General features: G+C 41.2%; 1 protein-coding gene across 1 annotated transcript in view; it reads right to left on the bottom strand.

Annotated features, from left to right (window-relative positions):
* Positions 1–9025, bottom strand: part of MB21D2 (Mab-21 domain containing 2) — a 105569-nt gene extending 96544 nt beyond the window's left edge. Inside the window, exon 1 of the mRNA XM_063441075.1 lies at positions 8540–9025. Coding sequence (XP_063297145.1) covers positions 8540–8945 — 406 coding nt within the window. The 5' untranslated portion in view covers positions 8946–9025. The remainder of the gene's footprint in view (positions 1–8539) is intronic.
* Positions 9026–17347: the final 8322 nt, after the last annotated feature.

Raw genomic sequence — 17347 nt, 5'->3', positions numbered from 1 at the left:
AATAAATGTTAGCACATTAATAACACAAATACCCCGACATAATCTCACACATCATACTCAATAATAATGGTGTTTGAAAACCAAAACACCATTTGAAAACCAAATATCTTCATTTGTCTATTATTACAATTGACTTTAAAATTATAGTGAAAAAGGTAATCTTAATGTAAGCAAACATGCAAATTTAAAAAAAAAATGTTTATAGCTGGTAAAACATTTTTATCTCCTAATTGTATGGGTTTTTTTTATATTTAGAAGCTATTTCAGTGAGTTGTGTCTCTGATGAGAAAAAGGAAAAAAATAAATAAACCCGTGAACCCAAGCTGGCAGTAATATCCTCCTATGTAAGCTGCTCTGGGCAATAGTCAATGAATATTTCATACAGCTTGCCAAAGTATGAGCTTTTAGAAGCATATAAACTCCCTATGGTTTGCCAAAGTTTACTGTTACAGTTATACCTCTGCTATAGCACACACTTAGCACACCTCCTTCAGAAGCCATAATTAAACAAACCTAATCCTTTACCACGTTAGTATTCGCATTCTTAATATAAAAAAAAAAAAAAAAAAAAAAAATAACCACAAAATAATAATTTTTCTCTTGTGGAATCACTTTTGCTTGGGTCACAAATACATTACATCTTACAATAAGGACAAACAGTGCAGTTTTTTTGGTATGTTTTCCTTCAGTCAAAGTAGGGTTGCACATGCTCATCTTTGAACATGTGCAACCTGCTATCACACCGTTTTCAGACGCTATCACAGAAGATTAAATTAGCAAATTACCTGAGCATCTGACCTATAAATGGATATATGTATTTACGAATTTATACCTGCATTGACTTGGGCTGGACCTATGGCAGCATATTATATGAAGGTGTCCAGCTCCCACATTTTGTCTTAAAGGAACACAAATTGTATTCCTAATGCTCCAGTGCCTAATGCTCCAGGTCCCCCCCACTGCCATTTGCTATATAAATTTAAAAAAAATCTAAATTGAATCCACTTTTTTTTCCAGCATTGAGCTGCCTCAGCGCTGCTTATCTCTCATTGCCTTTTATGACTTCAAGACAGAGGCATGGCCTCCTCTGTGATGGTCCAATCCAATTCCCCTAAAGGAGGAGCATTGGGAATGCAGAAAGTGCCACATGTATTCAAGTTTTTCTCGGTCAGTGCAGCAGACGTGCCTCTAGTTGCTGTCACACGAACAGCCACAAGAGGTGGACATAACCCTGCAATGTTAATATTGCATTTTCAATAAAACTGCAATGTTTTACACTGAATGGATAAAAGGACAGGACCACTGCACCCGACCACTTCATTAAGATGAAGTGTCTGGGTGACAATAGTGTTTCTTTAAATGACTTAGTTTATTTTAGAATTTTCAATCTTGAACATAGTCTGTCCCTGTGTCTTGATTGGCAATGCACTGTAAGGTGCCACAAGCATATAAAATGCTGCTAGGCCGTAAGTCACTGCAGAGATATGGCAGCACACAGACAATGGATACATAGATATCCAGTGATATCCTGACTGCTTGTTGATCTGATCTGAATCACATGAAAGAGCTTTATAAGTCTGATCTTCAGAATGACACTAGGAACATCAATCAGAACTGCTAAGAGAGGTAAGGAGCATTATGGGAGAAAGGGATTTATTTTAATAATGAAAGCGCATTATTTTTATTATCCTTTCTAAAGCACATTTTTTTCTGTAGGTCAGATTAGTGGAAGGCCAGTAAAAAAAAGATGAAGAGAGGAAAACGGGTGAAACTTTGTACTGCTAGTATATATTAAGTTATTCAATTAGCATTTAACATTTTCCACAGCTCTTTACAATTATACATTGGGTTAAATAACAAGTGATTGACAAAGAAAAATAAAGTTGACAGACAAGAAAAGAAACGATCAAACAGATTGTGTCTATATGTGTCTAAATATATGTGAGTAGTTATCTGCCTTGGTGTGTCTGGGTTTTTCGGATTATATTTTCTTCTACATATTGTATCACAATTTAAACTGTCTTCAAATTGTGTTTGTGGTCTTGTTTTCGATCCACAGCAGAAACAGAGACATGTGAAAGACAGAACTTTAATGAGTTTTTTTAAAGTTTCTGGATGATTTTATTCAGCATAGTTCTAGGTCAGGAAATATAAGTGCTCTGTAAAACCTTGGTCCTTTTATACTTGCGGTGAAACCAAAGTATCCCTTTTACTAACATGAGAGAGCACTTTAACACACATGTATAAACTTAGCTCCCATGCAAAGAGGTGACTGATGTAGTGACTCAGAGTCAGGCACAGAGACGAGGCAGATGTAGCCAACAGTTACATTGCAGCTATTCTTTGCCTTGCTTTGTGGATACTATTTTGATCCACACCCACAGGTGAGGACAAAAAAATATAATCTATAACACACACACACTAGACAGCTGCTAGGATCTCTGCAAGTCTCTAGCTAGGCTATCAGAACCACCATTATATCTCAGAAAAGCACAAATTTTGTTGTGTAGATGTAGTTATTAGCCTGCAGTAACCACATGTAATTCTGCCTGAAAAAGAAAAACAAAGCATTTTTTTTTGACACAAAGCTTCATTATATGACAAGCCTCAATAACTGCCCAAGATAATCACAAACTCTTTGACCAGTCTGAAGTGGCCACCTTTCTACACATCCAGGACAAGATTAAGAGCCCATTGGGCCTGGTGCTGACAATTATGATGGGGCCTAATTACAAAATCTTATCGACAGAAAACACTAAAACAGTCATATATCCCAAGCATCGTGTATCTGATCGAGGTGATATTGGAGGGATCAGTTATGTTTAGCGTAGCATGGACTTAAACAATTTTTACCCCACTCCACCATTTTTCCAAAGGCTTGAGCAATAAATTGTGCAGTTCTGCAATCTAAAATAAATAAGTTATAAAGCAACAACTTATTCCATACTCTAAGGCACCTTTTTATGAATGAGGACTACTGATTGGCTTAGAGCACCTGCTGCAGGCTTAAGCCAATAAGCAGCGCCACTGCCCGATGCTGCCTAAGTCTTCCATCATCTAAGATTTCAGATAGCTCACTGGAGTTTGCTTGAAAGTAGGCTAAACAACAGGAGTTTAAACTACAAGGAAGTATAGATTAGGGTGTTGCAGTGAATGTGATCTACTTGGATTTTGCCAAGGCATTTGATACGGTTCCTCACAATAGGTTAGTCTTCAAACTAAAAGAAATTGGTCTAGATGAATATTCTTGGCTTGGGTAGAACGAGTTCTCATTAATGGTAAATTTTCAGGCTGGACAAAAGTGGTAAGTGGTGTCGCTCAGGGTTCTGTTTTGGGACTGCTTCTATTTAACATATTTATAAATGATCTTAAAATAGGCATTTAAAGCCATGTTTCAGTGTTTGCAGATGACACAAAACTTTGTAAAGTAATAAAATGTGAGCAGGATATTGCTTTACTGTAGAGGGATTTGGATAGATTGGGAGACCGGGCACTAAAATGGAAGATAAAATTTAATGTAGAGAAATGCAAAGTTATGCACTTTGGGGTCAAGAATGCACAAGCAGCTTACACCCTAAATGGTAGCGAATTAGGGATAACCACACACAAGAAGGATTTGGGAATTGTTATAGACAACAAATTAGGCAGCAATATGCAATGTTAATCTGCAGTTGCTAAGGCCAGCAAGGTTTTGTCATGTATAAATAGGGGCATAAATTCTCGAGATGAAAATATAATTTTGACACAAGGTCACGCATAAGGCAAAGAGGTTTTTTTTCAGTAAGAACAATAAGGATATGGAATTCTCTGCCTGAAAAGGTGGTTTTAGCAAAGTTCATACAAATGTTTAAACTGAAATTGGATAAATACTTGCAAAAACATAACATACAGGGATGTAATTTCTAATTAGTGGGGTAATAGCTGCTTGATCCAAGGAGATATCTGACTGCTATTTTGGGGATTTTTTTCCTAGTTTGTTGAAAAAATTGGAAGCATTTCAGACTAGGTAAAGGGTAGGGTTAGGGGTTGGGTTAGGGTTAGGGAATTGCCAAAGTGCCAAAGTCCCAAATTTCAGAAGAGCCGAACCAAAGTGCCAAATTGTCAGAGTCCCGAATTTCGGAAGTGCTGAACCAAACCAAATTGCCAAAGTCCCGAATTTCGGAAGTGCCAAACCGAACCAAATTCTTTGCCCATGCACATCCCTAATCTCTACCAATGTTTATAATGACAGTGCATGGCCTGCAGTCTACCTAAACATACTAAATGTATAAACAATAATTATGCTTGATTTGGAGCCCTATTATGATGAATTGAACACACAAATTAACACATTTTAGGCATTTAAGACATACTAAATAAGGAACTAATAATGCAAAATTAAACAAATAAAAATAAAATATAAGTACTCTTCTTGCAGATTTTTAGAGAAAACAGATTCAGATATGATCTTACCATCATTTATTGAGCACACAGCATATCCACAATCATATCAGCTACCTATCATGTTTGAACTAACCACTTCAGGAATGACAATACACAAGATATATGACAATATATAAAATGAGTTTTCCTAATTGGTCCTGAATAGGCAAAAAAAAAATAATGCTCACGTTAGAGTTGGTGGTAACCCTGTTTTCTTATAAATACTACTGAAGTGTTTACTTTGTTCAGGAATGCATTGTAGGTAAGCATCACCTCCATAGTAATTCCAGGTATTGATGACAAATTTCCTCAAGATGCACTTTGTGCAAATGGTTCTCTTTCTTCCACATTGCAATATGAATACATATTCCTTCAGGGAGGGCGTATACCAAATACATCCTCATCGGCGTGTGCTCATAACAACATGGGATCACTAGGAATTAAACTGTATACCAGACTGTGCCTTGATGGCAATGCATATGATGCATACTCAATTCTTAGCTGTTACTTTGATGTTGGGTTGCCAAATAGTTTAAATAATTTTAAAGATGATTGGTAAACTTTATCTGCTTGTTCAACTTTAGCATCCATCTTCTTGGAGTAAGCCAAAGTGATCTTCAGTTGTATATGTTTTATTTAGGACTCAAAATTTCTACACGCTACTCAACACAATGTACACACATACACCTCTAAATTTACACACTACCACAACACAAAGAGATGTACATTTCTGCAGTCAAAACACAAACACTCCACACAAATAAACCATGCACTTACACACTGACACTCCATACACATACACTCTGCATGTACCCCCAAGCATATTTTCAAATGAATAAGCAGCCATAAAATATGCCACAGAATCCAATTTTATAAAATCTGAATGGATATTTTAGATCATATTAGGGGATTTCTCATGAATTTACAAATTACTGCGAATTGTGATTATTACAAATCGATTACTTGTTAAGATGGCAGCATGCCAATTTAGCAAATTTCTTTTATTATTGTGTTACTGCAATACCTATTATATTTACCCGGGCAAATGTCCATATATGTTGTGTTCACCAATGAAGAAATATTGCAAACACAGTGTTTTACCTACAATATGTTAAAACAATATTTATGCGCATGCTCATAACCTTTCCTGAACTGCACTGACTACAATGTTCCAAAAATGTTTACAGTCACAGATTTACATGCCATATTACTGCCTGATTGTATGTCACAGGAGACAACTTTTATTTTTGTTGAAATGCCAGAGCAGGCATTGATTATTTGTAACAGAACAGAAGGTTAAGAGATCTTCCAAATCACATCCGCACAAACCCTGCCATATTCTATGAGAATGTTGATAGACATTCTAATTGAGCAGACAGTAAAATACAAACCAGTATACCCAGCCGTGTGGCAGAATGACCCACTTTAATATGGATCTAAAAAGGAATTATGAAAACAGGCATATAGTTAAATTCCTTTTCAATTTACAGTACATTGCATATTCCGTGTATAGCATTTTAATTTATCATGAGTGAGTTTTTGATAGCAAGTATGGTGTAGACTGGCAATGCCAGATGCTTGATTTACTGTTTGAGAACATGGTTTGACAGCGCAAAAAGTGTTTAATAGCATGGGAAGGAGCTTCTGATTTAACATGAACTTGATTTCAGAGATGTATACATGTAGGAAAAATGCATGTATTCAATTTAAGTTATGCAATTTGTAAAAGCAAAAGCAAAATGAATCAGATTAGGCAACCTCTTGTATACCAAAGAATAAACTTCTTTGAAGCACAGAATTAAAATTAAAATATAGACAAAGAGTGAGGACTTTATTTGTAGTTTACATGAATGTTTGCCCTGTTGATCAATAGCTATAATGACAGATCCTTGCATGTAATAGGCTTGTCAGTTAATATTAAGCATACAGGAATAACTATTTACAATTATATGGTATGGACAGACTGTACAGGAAGGTTTGAGCTAACAAGTTGTGAAGCTTGGCTGGGATGTGTATAGCCATTGCTGTCAATACTACATAGGAAATGAACATTGTACTTATAATGTAATGTTATTAGCTGAAAGGCAGAATACAAGCTAAAAGCTTTTTATAGGCAAGATTGTGAATGGCACAATAGGGAGGGGTGGCTAAATGTTTCTCAGATGATCTCATTTCATGAGTAAATATACCACACCTTTGTCTCAGGTGAGTGTGAATGCAGTCAATTGAAAGGATATGTTCGTATACAATTCAAAGGAACCAGGTTTAAATAACTTTTTCGGAACACAGAATGCCTCCATATATTTGCTGAGTATTCACAAAAAAACACTAGGAGTGCTAATTTTCCCAATGTGTTCTGGGAAATTAATATTATTTTTTTTTATAACATGCTCACATTTTGGGGATATCACAAGAATAGTCATTGATACTCTTTGGTATATATTTGGTAGTATATTTGGTAACTCTGTTGCCATTTTTTTAAATGTATTATAGTTGCTAGTGCCTAAAGTTGGTGGCTTAAAACCTAATATAAATAAAATATAAGTGCCAGTTTTAATATATATAAGTGTGTGTGTGTGGGGGGGGCAGCAAAGTGAGCTATGTCATTAACAAATTTGCAATATAGGGGTAACCAGCTGTGCCTAGACACATACAATTACATCAGTGATATGTAACCCAAATGCCACACATTCAGCATAAAATCAAGTATTTAGCAAAACTAGTATTTCAGTACTTAACCTAATACTTATCACATGGTGTGACCATATGCTATTTAAACCAATGGCCTGATGTTCTACAAAACTCTGTAACATGTCTTCAAGATGGTATCATGCAAGTAACTGGGGTATCTTGGATCCTCTAGATACAAGCATGCAAACATTGAGCTGCCATGATCTGATGAACTGCTCTAGCTACAGAAACTGGATCATTTATGCAAAATGAGTGAAACATTCCATATACAAATACTGTTTAGAGAGCAATCAAATGTACACCATTATATAACTCAAAAACCTTGCATGAGATGTGCATATGTACACACACACACACACACACACACACACACACAACTATTTAGCCACATAAAAAGCAATGTATGTTAATCATTCAAATTCACACCAGTGTATGTATAGATAGACACATAATTGTATTTGACATATTATATGAGGATAACATCCGTGCAGTCCAGTATGACAAACATTTTAAGACAATTTAGTCAAGTATGTGAAAAGCTGATGTACATAGAAACATGCAGTAAGGAATGGTCAGCATGCATAGGCACAACACATGTGTAATTGTAGATTGCCCTAGCAATAATTTAACATATAGCCTGCCTGTAGTTTGCATGGTCAAAAATCAAGATGTGCCTCAATGCAATTATCACTAAAGTGACGACTTAACATATGCACGCAATGTCCCACACACGGGGATACAAAGTACTCTGTACACACACTCACACAGGTACACTATGTGCAATGCACACAAATGCAAGGGGATACAAGGTGCACTGCACACGCATACACACACAGGCACATAATGTGCAATGCACACGTGAGCGGATACAAAATGCAATGCACACACACTCACACAGATAAAAAATGTGCAGTGCACACACACACAAGGGGATACAAGGTGCACTGCACACTCACTCACAATGGCACATAATATGAATGCACACACAAAGGGATACAATGCACACACAAGGGGATACAAAATGCACTGCACACATTCACACAGGCACATAATGTGCAATACATGCAAAAACACACACACCAGGATGCAAGGTGCCCAGCATGTACACAAAAGCATACTCACATAGGCACATAAAGTGCACTACAAACACAAGGCGCATTAAACATACACATAGACACAAAAGGTGCATTACACACGTTTATCATGGTATTCACACACAGAAGCACACCAGGTACATGGTATGTGTGTGCATGTACACACACCCACAGGCACACCAGGTCTATGGTACATACACACACGGGCCCACAAAGTGCATGCTATAAACACACACAATAGGTCAATAGTACATATACTAATACACACAAGGTGCACTGTACACATAGTAAAATCCACAAGGTGAATATTATACACACAGACCGCCTGTTACCTAGCATGGAGAAGATGAAGTCTTTAGCAGTGTGGATCTCCAGTGCTCTCTGGTCATCGTATTCCCTCTGGTCATGTTTGCTGAATTCCAGAATTAGTTTGTTTAATTCCTCTATTCGAGCTCCAGATCTGAAATCCAGCTCGGGGGAAGCAGGTTTGCTGCCTCCCCCCACACTGCCAGGCTTGGTGGGGATGGGAGCCGCCATCTTCACGTTCCACAGGCAGTGGATTATATGAGCAGCCTGACTCCTTCCTTCCCCTCCCCGGGATAGCAGGAGATAGCCGTGTGACTGTGTGTGCCTGTGTGTGTGTGTGTGTGTGCTGCTACTGCAGCGGGTCTCACATTCGGCAGCTTCTCCCTCCGCACAAAGTAGAAACAATGTGACACGGAGCGACTGTGAGATCATTCAACAAGCGGCACAGCCACGGCAGCACTTAACCCCTCCTGTGCCACAGGGCTCAAAGCCGCCCTAAGAAATTACTGCTACACTGTGTTCTGTATTCCACACAGAACGCTGCTCCCAGGCTCTCAGGAAGCTGCCTTCACTTGCCAGTTCCTTATTTCAACTCATTTATTATACTGCTGCAGAAATACAGTGATTTATCACACTAAGCAACTCCTACGCAATGAATAATAAATTATTCTAAAATTCTAAATTATCCCTATTCATAAATCAAAAAAGATTGGAGTACAGTTCTGCTTTCTGATGAGAATTTCAGATACCATTTAATCCCACAGTAACACTAAATAGATAAACGAGGTAGTGTATGGTAAATAAATAATGGGGTGGTAGGGTTCACTGTCTGTTGCTTTGGGCAAGGCCCTTTTTTAATAAAATTGAAATGGATATGTGCCTGGGTTTGTGGGGAGATTCTTTATGTACCAAAACTGGAACTATTTTTACACACACACACACACACACACACACACACACACACACACACACACACACACACACACACACACACACACACACACACACACACACACACACACACACACACACACACACACACACACACACACACACACACACACACACACACACACACACACACACACACACACACACACACACACACACACATTAAAACTGGCACTTATATTTTATTTATATTAGGTTTTAAGCCACCAACTTTAGGCACTAGCAACTATAATACATTTAAAAAAATGGCAACAGAGTTACCAAATATACTACCAAATATATACCAAAGAGTATCAATGACTATTCTTGTGATATCCCCAAAATGTGAGCATGTTATAAAAAAAAATAATATTAATTTCCCAGAACACATTGGGACCAGGGCACATTTGAAACAAATCAGTACTTCATGCGTGACTAAAATCAGACAAGGCACATTGACAGTTTTAAATGTAGATTTAAACTGTAAATTATGAATTAGTGCGTGGCTAAAATCAGACATTGTTTGCAGCCTAAACCGTATCTGTATAGGGCCATCCTTGACGACTCCTCCTCTCGCTGCTAGTTAGGAGCAATGTACACATTGAGCTGTCCAGACTGCTGTACAGTGTTATTACCTACAGTACCCAATTATGAGGAAGGCAACTGTACAGGCAAACAATTAGTATCTTTGATATTACTGAAAATTTGGCTAGAAAAAAAACAAGATATGGTGTAGCTCTCTCCTCAGGAAGAGTCATCCCACAACATTTGGGATAGGAAAAATCCCTGATAGAGAAAACCTCTGTGGAACCATAGCTTCAAGGACTGCCACTCCCTTTAGGCATTAAGAGGCAATTAAAGAGAATTTATAGAAAACAGTTCTTTTGATCAACTGTTTAACTAGACAGACAGGACAGAATGACAAAGCAGAGATACAGACTAAGAGAATACTAACATAAAATCTAGGTTGATGGAGGATGCCTGGATTAAGGTTGTACACAAGTTGCTTTTCCTCTCTCCTTACCACTCCCAAACCTACCAACTCAGCACGCACAAATATCATTGCTCCTAGCATTCTAAAAAATCTTAGAAAAATGCGTCTATATGCAACTATGTGAGTATTACCAACAATCTTACTATCTGACCCCTGATCAATCAGGTTTTCGCCTGAATCACTCCACCACAACTGCTCTCTTAAACGTTTGCAATGTCATCCAAACTGACATGGAACAAGGAGACCTATCTGGAGCTATTTTCCACTGTTACAAATGCCTACATGGAAAAAAGCCCACACAGGAAAATGCCAGCATGAAATAATATGCACATTTAGTAAAATATAGCAGGACAAATTATCCCATTACGCTATACTTTACTCTCCTATTTTAGTTGCAATTCACTTCTCAGTTCCCTATTTCATGAATAAAGCCCTAAGTCATCCCAATGCTTCATCACACCCCCATCAGACAGGGGAGCATACACAACAACAATGTTCACATTAGTGTTATTTGAACACTACAAACAGATACATTTGAAATTGAAGGTGTTAAGAATAATTGCCAGCAGCTTGCTGGTGAGGAGAGGCAGTAAATGCTCTGCACAGGCAGAGGGAGAGGAAACATGAATAAAGGGGAGGGAATAAACAGCAGCCAACCAATCCAAGGCAAAGCAGATCAGAGTGAATCGGAGAGAGGTTAATACATAGAAAGATGGGATCTAAGGGAATCTGGCCAATAGACAGGCAAAGTCAATGGCCAATAGGGTAAAGGAGAATTAACAGTAAAGGGAACCTGGGATATTCAGTGATTAACAAGTAAGAATGTGAATTAAAACGTTTATTTATTGATTAAAAAACAAACAAACAAAACCTGTTCACTTTTATTTCCTCTGACCTGAACGCAGTGCCTCATGCATTTCCCTCATAAATTTAGACCAAATTATAAGCTCCTTGTTGGTTACGTCTTTGAGTCCATCTTGAATGGCAGAAATGAGAGGAGGTGGATACCTGTTCTTAATCATTGCAGCTCATATAATCCAATTGTAGGGATGTCTAAGGTTGTTTTTCAATACACTTCTTGTTGAAGACATCCTGGAAATTTTGGTACTTATTAGGTAGAGTTAACAAAGGGTCAGTACTACGATGGTACTACGATGGTTCTGAAGATATCTGGTACAACATAGATTTGAGTAAAAAGAAAAGGGCATTCTTACAGTTAATAGCCAAATTGTATGTGATAAGCCACAGAAGACATTGCATGCTTGGAAATAAGTAGGTAAATGTTGCATCTCCCCAATGGGTTGCTTCAAAGATGGTGTCAAGGATGGGTTGAGGAACAGCAGCATGCTCCCTAATCAAAGATGGAAGAAACCTGAATGTTTTTTTTTTGCCCACTGACGAGAAATGGAAATGAAAATGTAAGCAGGGTTATATCGCTGATGGAGGTGGTGGAGGGAAACTTTAGCTATCAGAAAACACATACCCTATGTTAATCTCTCCATTTATCTTCCAAGTAAATCCATACCACCTACCAGCAGTGTCCAGTGAAGCAGGATATCGGTGGGTGAGGTAAAAGGGAGGGCGACTGATTTGAATCACGTTACCAGAACCGCCCAAAGGGTCAAACGTGCCCAAAAAGGGGGCGTGTCTGCACAAACACTTAGATGGCCAGTCTGGCGTGAATGCACATCAGGCTGCCTGTCAATCATGCAGGATGACCAACCAAGGGCATACTGTGAAGACAGCACCCTGAGCTTGGCATAAATGCGTCTAATGATTATAAGGACTGTTCCCCAGCACTCACTGGTCCACTCCTCTACTAACCTTCTTACTAACAGACAAACGCTCCTGTTATACAGTCTGGGACAGTGAAAAAGTAGTGAGTGAAGACGAAAACGAACCTGACACTGTGTTAGAGAGACTGAAGCAATAAGAGTGTTTGCCCAAAGTCAGCTTTACTTTAACTAATTTCATTGTCAGCAAGTCCACCCCAGTTTTGTTCCCTTGTATCCCTCCTAAGTTTTCATACTGAAGCATGAGCATGTGAAGAGTTTAAATCAATGGGCCAATCCATAGGCATGGGCCTGGAGCCCTGTATATAAGGAAGGTGTAAGTTAGGTGGTGGTATTCTTGATAACCTATAAAGAAGCCTATCAGTTACTGTATGTCTATAAAAGTTCAAACAACCCAGTACAAGAACACTATGGGACAGGGGAGGGGGTGGAAGAACACTATGGGACAGGGGAGGGGGGGAAATAACACTATGGGACAGGGGAGGGGGGAAGAACACTATGGGACAGGGGAGGGGGGGAAATAACACTATGGGACAGGGGAGGGGGGAAGAACACTATGGGACAGGGGAGGGGGGGAAATAACACTATGGGACAGGGGAGGGTGGGGAAATAACACTATGGGACAGGGGAGGGGGGAAGAACACTATGGGACAGGGGAAAGGGGGAAAGAACAATAAGGGACAGGGGAGGGTGGGGAAAGAACACTATTGGACAGAGGAGGGGGGCAAAGAACACTATTTTTACAGGGGAGGGGGGAAAGAACACTATGGTACAGGGAATGGGGGAAAGAACACTATGAGGAAGGGGGGCAAAGAACACTATGGGATGCGGGGCAAATAACAATATGAGGGGAAAGAACACTAAAAAAGAAGGATGGGAGAGGAACACTAGGGGGAAGAGAGAGGAACATTAAGGAGGGGGACTAAGGTACAGGGGAGGGAAGGGAAAAGGAACACAGGTAGGGGGGGACCACTAAAAGAGAACGGAGAGGAAAATTAAGGGGAATGGGGGGGCACTAAGAGACAGGTAAGGGGGGAGGAACACTAATGGACATGGAGGGGTGGAGAGAGGAACACAGGGGGGGCTGAGTGGGGAGAAAGACACACAGAGGGACATGAGGGGGAGAGAAAGACACACAAATGGGCCTGGGGGTGAGAAAGTTTACAAAGTGGCTGGGGATGAAAGCGCCACACAGAAGGGCCTGGGTGGGGAAATACAAAGGGGCTTCAGGTGAAAGAGACATGGGGGGGGGTGGGGCCTGACTAGCATGGAGGACAGACATGCTTTAGCAGAGCTCCTCAGCAAACAGGGTGATTAATGGCACATCCAGCCACACAAAGTCTCCAATTGGCATCTACAAAACTCGACTCACCTGACCCACGATCGGGCTTGGAACCGATGCTGCGGTCTGTGACCCACTTGGAGCCTGTTGGCCACACTCCTCACAGCATGAGGTGTGGCGTGCGCCGGCCAAGAGAGGTGGAAAATCTCCCAGTCCGGAGCCGCATGGTGACGACGCACCACGAGCAAGAGCCCTGTTACTCCCCACCCGGACTGTCAGGGGTGATCGCGGTCCAACCCAGAGAGGCAAATCTGAATCAGAGAGAGCACAGGGTGAAGCCACTTCAATCTACAGATTACCCAGCGTGACGCCCTCCACATGGCGACTTCTTTCGCCTCCCCGGTCCTAATGACTTAGACCATGAAATCTCACAAAAGCTGGACACACTACTTGCCAATTTCTGGCATAAAATAGGGCAGAAGACAGCCACTTACCTCCCAACAGCCAAACAGCCATTCAACAAAGAAGCTGCCTACAACCCGGAGGAACGTTCCAAAGGCCTTAACAGCAGGACAGGCCTCATCATGGCGGCGGACCAAGCTGCACAAGTGGCTGAAACACCGCATGAGACAACACCAAGGACAAAATGCACAGAGGAGAAGCAAGACCCGAAGTGCTCATTCGCTCCACCTAGTGGTACCCGGGTCCAGAATCCTGTAACATCCCGCTCCACTACAGAACCTATCTACAGGATTCGGAAAGACAGCAGCAGGGACGCAATGGCAGCCTCACAACAAGACGGTGCTCAGCTATGGCCCCTTCATAGCCCTCACCTCCTGTCCCATGCCTCCAGAGTTGGCGTGGGATGACTAACATGGACTGCCATTGGGACTAATCTTGCTCCACAGTGTACAGAAGCAGGTCCAGTCCAAAACGCCCGCAGTTGATTTCCTTTGATTTCCTTTAAGTTACTTAAAGTTAGCTACTCTTATTTGTGTCCCAGTACTTTTTAGATTTTAGCCTGCTACCTGTGTTCACAAACTACACTGGGCCTCTAAACCCCATCTCACTTTCATAACTGAATGCTACAGTATTTATGGCGTTCATTAAGTCACTGTGGTTGTGTACAAGCCTTGTTTACTAGTTACCTTTTATAACCCTATTTTAAAGTAGCTACACTACAAAGTTAAGCATGCTTTCATATATTATTTTTTATGCAACTAATGTCTAAGCCTAACAAGTCTTGCTAATATTTTCAACTAGTCGTACCTACTCACTTTAGACATATGTGACTAACCTGAATATACTAAAACACAAAAACTAGTGCTTTACTCTCACAATGCCATTTGCCTATCTTACTGTTAATGTTGACTATTGTGGCATTGTAAGCCTTTTTGTCTTTTTTCTATATGCACTGCAAAAATAAAAAAAATTGAAAGAGACACAGAAGGGCTAGAGAACAGGAAAAAGAGACACAGAGGGGCTGGTGTTGAAAGAGAAACACACAAAGGATCTGGTAAGAGTAAACAACACTAAGGGGCTGGGAGAGAAGGAGACACACAAAGGGGATGGGGGGAGTAAGACACACAAATGGGGGTTGTAAGAGATACACAAGGGAGGTGTAAGACACACAATGGGAAAAAAATAGGGGATAAGATACACTAAAGGGGGTAAGACATTTAAAAAAGGGGATAAGGAACAAAAGGTGGGTTAAGGGCCACACAGGTGAAGATGCTTTTGGGTGGGTGGGGGGCACAAAAATCATCTTCGCCTGTGTACCTGCAAATCCTTGCCTCGGCCCTGGGTAAAGAGGTGAATTCTCTAGGTGTCTCTAATGCTGAACCAGCATATTCTGGCCTGCTTGTTTCTACAAGAGCCCCTATAGTGGCGGCTACATGCGTTTTCAATAAAGGATTGCGTCATTTGCCTTGACCCCGGGGAAGTTAGTTAGACAAAGTGGCCATACTGAGTGCCAGAGGGGAAGAATCCCTACTAATTTGAGGATATGGATCTCTCCTTTTTCTTTTCAGACCTCTCTCTCATGACCCTGCAATGGAGGAAGTCTCTCTGAACTTTGATATCGACTCTAACAGCTAAGGGGGTGAAATATTATTGGGGCCATCGCACATACTCCAAATTCAGCATCAGGACAGCAAACAAAGGGTGTCAGATGTCACTGTTCTGGAGACCTTGGGCCTCACTACTCCAAAGGCCGGGGCATCCTATAGGTGACTTAGGCAGTTGCCTAGGGCGCACCGGCCGGTCTGATCGTACAACGCTTTGTGCATAAGTACACAGGCTTACAGGACGTCCTGAAGCAGGCCAGGAAGGTGTGTGGCCATTTCAGGTGTTCCTACACAGCCATGGCGCACTTTGCAGATATCCAGCGGTGAAACAACATGCCAGTGAGGCGCTTGATTTGCGACAGCCCGACACGTTGGAATTCAACATTCCTAATGTTTGACCGCCTGCTCCAACAAGAAAAAGCCGTTAATGAATATTTTTATGACCGGGGTGCTAAGACAGCCTCTGGGGAGCTGGGAATTTTTTTTTTGCCACGTTACTGGATGCTCATGCGCAATGCCTTTAAGTTGCGCATGACAAACCTAGTCAGTTGCGCATGACAAACTTAGTCAGTTGCACCGAAGGCACCATCAGCAGCAGCATACCATTTGTTTTCTTCCTGGAGCATGCCCTGCGAAGAGTGCTGGATCAGGCCATAGATGAGCGTGAAGAGGAAGAGGAAGAGTTGTGGTCACCATCACCACCAGAAACAGCCTTATCAGCATCGCTTGCTGGACCTGCGGCAATGCTGGAAGAGGATTGTGAGGAAGAGGAGTCAGAGGAGGAATGTGACTTTGAGGAGGAGGAGGAAGACCAACCACAACAGCCATCCCAGGGTGCTCGTTGTTACCTATCTGGTACCCGTGGTATTGTACGTAGCTGGGGGGAAGAACATACCGTCATTGAGATCACTGAGGAGGAGGAACTGGAAATGAGTAGCTCGGCATCCAACCTTGTGCAAATGGAGTCTTTCATGCTGTCCTGCCTGTTGAGGGACCCTCGTATAAAAAGGCTGAAGGAGAATGACCTGTACTGGGTGTCCACGCTACTAGACCCCCGGTATAAGCAGAAAGTGGCTGAAATGTTACCAAATTACAACAAGTCGGAAAGGATGCAGCATTTGCAAAATAAATTAAAAAGTATGCTTTACACAGCGTATAAGGGTGATGTCACAGCACAACGGGAATCTAACAGGGGAAGAGGTGAAAGTCATCCTCCTCCTCCCACGACCACGCCGGCAAGGACAGGACGCTTTAAAGACGTGTTGTTGATGGAGGACATGCAGAGCTTTTTAAGTCCTACGCATCGCCACAGCCCTTTGGGATCCACCCTCAGAGAACGACTCGACCGACAGGTAGCAGACTACCTCGCCTTAACTGCAGATATTGACACTCTGAGGAGCGATGAACCCCTTGACTACTGGGTGTGCAGGCTTGACCTGTGGCCTGAGCTATCCCAATTTGCGATAGAACTTCTGGCCTGCCCCGCTTCAAGTGTCCTGTCAGAAAGGACCTTCAGTGCAGCAGGAGGTATTGTCACTGAGAAGAGAAGTCGCCTAGTTCAAAAATGTCTAGATTACCTCACCTTTATTAAGATGAATGAGGGATGGATCCCAAAGGGACTGACAGTGGGCGATACATTTGACTAAAAAAGGCCTGATGAGATGAGCTGCCTTGGGCTAAAAATGGTCCACACGCTGCTGTATTTTAGCTCTGAATGCCGGTTGACTTGCGTGACTTATCCGCCACCAACTAGGGTTCAAGCCGCAATG

Source organism: Pelobates fuscus, chromosome 2, assembly GCF_036172605.1.
Source record: "Pelobates fuscus isolate aPelFus1 chromosome 2, aPelFus1.pri, whole genome shotgun sequence".
Classification (NCBI taxonomy): Eukaryota; Metazoa; Chordata; class Amphibia; order Anura; family Pelobatidae; genus Pelobates; species Pelobates fuscus.
Note: the sequence above shows the minus strand (reverse complement) of the source record. Positions and strands in the feature narration are given on the sequence as shown.